General features: G+C 34.9%; 1 protein-coding gene across 3 annotated transcripts in view; it reads right to left on the bottom strand.

Moving 5' to 3' along the window:
• LOC131848002 (cyclin-dependent kinase 14) overlaps positions 1 to 6,000 on the bottom strand; it is a 90,722-nt gene continuing 84,722 nt past the window's right edge. For all 3 annotated transcript variants that reach the window (XM_059197736.1, XM_059197738.1, XM_059197737.1), the window contains exons 10-11: positions 2,998 to 3,259; positions 1 to 2,479 (exon numbers count right to left, since the gene is read on the bottom strand). In XM_059197736.1, coding sequence (XP_059053719.1) covers positions 2,412 to 2,479; positions 2,998 to 3,259 — 330 coding nt within the window. In that variant the 3' untranslated portion in view covers positions 1 to 2,411. The remainder of the gene's footprint in view (positions 2,480 to 2,997; positions 3,260 to 6,000) is intronic.

The following is a 6,000-nucleotide window of genomic DNA, read 5'->3' as shown; positions in this document are numbered from 1 at the left end:
TTATTTCCGTAACTTCGCATCGTCCAATGCCGCTCTCGTTACATGAACGTATCTAAAGCTCGGTACACGCTTTACTACACTAAGTAGATCTACACTCACTAGTATTCTCCGCGCACACTGACAACTCGACTTTACCTAATAATTCATATTTTTGTCTTATCAAAATCCTACATTGCATAGTGGCAGTAAGTTCCAAATTGCGATAAGTTAGACGTAATATGACATCTTGTACTTACATAAACCACTCAAAGCAGCTTGAAAAGCAAGTTGAAAAGATTCAACGTGAATTGAGAATTTATTACTAAATGCTATCAGCCAGCATTCTGCTTTTACTGTGATCTATTTCAGAGGTTTCGCTACACATTGGAATTGGAAAGTAAATATATTTCGGGAGCGGTTATTTTCAGAATAGAATATCGAGAGCACAATCGTACTACAAAGTGAAAGGGATTCAATTTTAGATTTTACTATATTGCCATAAATAGTACAAGATATTGCAAAAGATTGAAAGATATGTCTATTTATTACTGAATATAATGAAATACTACAATTTTTGTTTTAGTTAATCTACTATTTTAATCGTTGGCACAAATTGGTGTTTACGTTTCGATTGGACCTAACACTATGTTCGAATCACAGACATTTACTAGTAATAGGGGAATTACACTAAACGAGTTAAAAGAGGGAATATATTCTCTATACAAGTTGCCAATGCGCCGGACGCTACATTACAATGCACTCCTAAACTTACATTGTGAGGGACCACTAAAATTCGTCTAAACTGATTAATTTCACTAGTGTTTTAGTCTAGACGGAATCTACTCCCATCTAATCTACGCTTCTCTCATACAGCCACGAAGAATTAAATTTTATTATAGTTCTCGAATCGAATTTCCTATCACGATACAATTTACAGTAGGACGGTCCCACACTTTATATATTTGAGATCTGATAGACGTTATTAAATAAATTTTGGTAATATTTCTCCTGTCAATTCGCTTGTATCACTGGAAACAGCCGATGCTGTAGCTAACAACTGCTAATAGGCTAAGATCCCATTACGCGTTTACTATGTTCATGAGATTTTTTTATGAAAATACAATATGAAATTTATATTGATAATATTATAAATAATACAAGAATATGCATCTGTATAATTGACTATTAAATTATTTATATATGCGAGTAATCTAGTCGTTGCCTTTCAATAATTAACCTTTTTATATAATAACGAAAAAATGCATCTTACCATATAATATATAAGTTAGCTTCAGATTTTTGTTTGGATAATGAATACTGATTTGAAAAAAAATCTAACGAACGTGATAATAGTGTAGTGGGATCTTGTATTATAATGCGTGTCGCTATGTGAGAAGCTATAGCGGCGTGTGCTTTTAGGTACTAGCAATATATACTGCCCACACATCTCCTCGCCACCCTAACATTACTATTTGAGCACCGTGGAAGGAATGTGTGCATAAGATTGAGGTGAATTCCATGAATTGGTAGCACCATACTACGAGCCTGCTGCCGCTCGTGTATACGCCGTTAATAAATCGAAACGCAAAATTAATATCGGTATTCACAGGCTCGTAGTTAAGTGCTTCATAAACCGTATATTTTCATAAGACTGCATTAGAGTTAACATCGTCGACAATTATCCCTTAATAAATATAAATAAACATCTTCAACATTTTTACCAAATTATGAGCATAATATATCCAGCATAAAAATCTTTTAAAATAACACGTCATACTCTTCTCAATTATAGATATACATGGCACACTGCTCTGTTATATATTTATACATATATAATTCGTACACTCGATACCTATCAGTTTACCTTGTCACCATAGAATAATTGAATTATATGGATGGATATTCCGTTAGAAGCTAGCAAGCGCTTAATTATCGTGTCGACATAGCAATCGACGGATGGACAAATAATAAGGTATAGAAATAAAACGAATACTGTCGCTGGCATTCGATGCCCGTTCGAAAAATTTTAAACTAGACGAGAGAACTATCACGAAATTTTGGTCCACCAAAACGAGTCAACCAGATTTCAATACATTAAAACTATAGGAATTGAAACATACTATTATAACTATCGGATAAAGCTCGCTCTCTGTACACAGAGTGTTATCGGTCGGTACTACCTTATGATCAGCGCGACCATGGATTAGATCTACGTGATCAGCAAATTGATCGTATCGACCAGCTGGTTGGACATTACGACCTTGGTCACTTCGATCAGTTGATTTATCAGGGCGACCACGTGATTGGTCGAGACGATCAGTGGGTTGGTCGATACGACCGACTAGTTGATCGGTGCGACTGACCGGCGAGCTGCGAATGCAGACAAACGAATTGTAATATATTCAACTAAGGTATGTGCGTCGGTGGGTCGCTCACTTGATGGCGGCGTGTCGCGTTTCCGGGTGCATGCAAACGCCTTCCACTGTGAATATTGACACCTCTGCAACAATGAAAACATATTGCTTATATTCTTTAGCTATTACTTTATTTAATATATTACTGTTTAGCTATTAAATGGTGGCCGTATGAATAACCTCCTTCTTACATAAAATGTAAGAGAACAATTTCTATTCCCCGCTACTAAATTTAACGCGCGATATGTTATGACATAATAATTCTATATCTCTGTTACTTTTCATATAAACATGATGTCTGAAATAGTGAGGATATATTCCTTTTTTCGGCAGTTACAAAAGGAAAACCGTTCTATAATTACGAATCTCTGAGTTTCTAAGGATTCGTTTTTGTTCTAGTCATTGTTTATTTATTAATTATAAACAATATAGCATTTTGTCGAAATTAAGAATTCCTGGGTGCATGGAAATATTCAATAATAACATATCAACAAAAAGAAAAATAAATTAAAGCGAAAGGTAAAAGACATTTTCGACTTCATCACACAGTTACTTTAGAAAAAATTTAGGTCAATCAGGTGAACCTATAATAAAAAAAACTCACCATCAGGCAGCTCTCGGAGCCGCGGTGGCAGTGGTGCGAAGTACACGTGGTGTAACGCCCGGTCGGCGGATAGCCGGCGGCACGGGTCAGGTTGTAACAACGAGGCGGCTAGCCGTTCAGCATCCCGGCCACCGTCTCTTAGCCTCGGGAACGCCGAGCCTAGTGGGCGAGCCGGGCACGAGCCCCATCGGGACACGTGTGTCCGTAACCCCGGGAGGCGGCTCACGCCTGACCAACTTTCTTCCGTCGGTGTTCCGACCACCTGTAGACGGTGGGGGTGAATATATGTATGTTCATACCTAACATCGTATCTCTACCAAGATTCTAACTAATATTATAAACGTTAGTGAGTATGAATGGATAGATGTTTGGTACATTTCAAGCAATCACAATTACATCAACTGATTGGATTTTAATGATAATTAATAATAATATAGCTTATATTATTGTAAAGTTTTAGACTCAAAATAACACATAGCCTATGAATTTCATGCGTGTGAAACCGCAGGCACATCTAGTACGTGTATAAATGCGAAAGTTTGTGAGTATGGATAGATGAATAGATGTTTGTCATCAGAATAATATATAGGCAATAATTTATTAAGTAAAATATATTAAGTAAATTGGGCGAAATATAATGATAATGTCAAGTAAGTGTGATGCAGACAAAGCGCGTATCAACCAGTAGAAATATAATAATAATGCAGGTACAATACGTTCTTGTATATCTACATATGTATGTTATTTATAATGTAATATATGGTAGGCAACTATCCCATTTAAGATAAACTCAAATTTACATAAGGAAACTAGTTTTATACAGCATACGATATAATTTCTTGAAACCAATTTCGTAATAGAGAGAACTAAATTTCAATCTTATCATGAAACTGATTAACAATTTCATGATAGAATTGAAATTTAGTTCACTTCGGTGAAATCTATAATATCGTTTATATCATGGCCGCCTCGTTTGTTGTAAACCGCTATTTAGTACTTCGCTTTACATCCGATGGTCGCGGATTCGATTCCTCGCACGTTGAAACATTTATTTTATTTATTTCAAGCTACTAGGTCCATATTATAAATACCAGACTAACATACATAAATCCAAACATTTTCATTAATGAGTAAGATCGTTTGTATCTGTTGTTTTTATTATTATTATTATGTATGTTTACAAACGAAAATGTATCCAAGTATTTCTATAAGTTGTCTAGTACTGATAACATAAGCTCTGCTTAGCTTGAGTCCGTATGATGCTGTGCAAATTGTCCAGGGTTATTATTATTATTTTATGTTTGTTTTCTTGTTTAAAATGTGATACTCACCCACACGGGCCTTAGCCAAGCGTGGAAGAGGTTATGCTATGTGAACGTGTTATTATTGAGGAAGTCAAAAATTTTATTGTAATGCGACAGGTATTCAGTGTTGCGGCTTTTCGTGTTGTTTTACTGGGATGAATATTTACTATTACTATTGTTAATAAATCAATATAAAGAATTATTTTATTTTATTAAATATATTTGATTGGAATCCGATTTCACGTCAAAATTCAACTTGCCAAGTAACTACAATGAAAGTAAGTTTACTCGTGAAACTTAGATATTATAATCAGACATGAGCAAATAAATTTATTAATGAATCGTTTCATCGCATTCAAGTTCTTTAATGCCCCTTTTGCAGTAGCAATCTTACCCCATGCCGATATACAGATATCTCAATCCACGATGATCGCCCCGGCATTTTTTGTTAAAGAGGGTGCCGCGGTGCTTTGAGCCGATTGTGACCGTTTATTGCGATAAGGAAATTTATTTCAGTGTGTGTACTAATGTAGAAGTAATATATTAACAGAACTGTATACTTCTGCTGTAAGCAATTTGGGAACATTTCTTTATACTATGTAGGTGGCAAATCATAGGCATATGGCCCATCTGATGGTTACCGTAGCCTATGGGGGCCAGAAACACCAGGGGTGTCAAGTAAGAAACCTTAATGGTAAAGAAACCTTAAAGTTTCTTACGTGACACCCCTTAATGAAAAACCCCATGCTGTAGTCTGATTATTATGTTATGGTGCATGCTGTACCAAACGAAGTCGACTACGTCAATTCAGGTATGTGTGTGTTTACGCGAATTTAATTGAAAGGTTGAAAATTTATATATATACATATATTATATTACTAAAACTATATGTAATGTTACTATTTATAAATACTAAAGTGACCTACAATTTATACGCTGCAAGTTAATGTACAATACATCAAACGGCGCGAAATTACGCGTGTTGGAGAGTTTTGAGCGCATATTGCATTGAAATAAAGAAAATAAACTGTGTTTTATAAACATCGAGTCGACATTTGCATGAATAACAATTTTTTCACATAAACAACATGTGCTATGCGCGAAAATACGCGTAGCAACGGAAGCAAATATTTATTCTTCTCTTGCAATTTTACCTCTTTCTTCATAAAACGCTAACTCTCTAATAACCCTAGTTTAAATATAAAACTGTATGGACTTATTCTCACAAGCTACTTATTAATTTTAATAAATTTTTTTTGTTCTGGCAGACATCAAACAATTGCATCTATCTTCTATAACGTTTGTCGTCATTCCATAAAAATTCATACTAATATTATAAATTAGAAAATGTATCTTTTTGTTACATTTTCACTACTAATGAATTACTACGGATGAATGGATTCTTATGAAATTTAAAGTGAAGGTAAATTATATCATGAGGACTATGGTTTTATTCATACATTTTATAGACTATAGTCGTCATTTATTAATCATCTGTTGATTGTTATTGTAGAAACGACTTACCTATGTCACTATTTTCGTAACATACATATATCTTGTATTTTTTTCGTAAATAAACACATAGAAGACACCCAAACCGATACAAACAAAGCGTGCGAGGAATCGAACCCGCGACTATTGGAAGTAAGGCGGCGTGCTAAACCGCTAGAACACCGAGGCCGACATTCTATTAAATGTA

This window comes from Achroia grisella, unplaced genomic scaffold (assembly GCF_030625045.1).
Source record: "Achroia grisella isolate CSIRO2021 unplaced genomic scaffold, CSIRO_AGI_Agris_v1 utg546, whole genome shotgun sequence".
Taxonomy (NCBI): Eukaryota; Metazoa; Arthropoda; class Insecta; order Lepidoptera; family Pyralidae; genus Achroia; species Achroia grisella.
The sequence above is the reverse complement of the archived record's forward strand: the minus strand, read 5'-3'. Positions and strand labels throughout refer to the sequence as shown.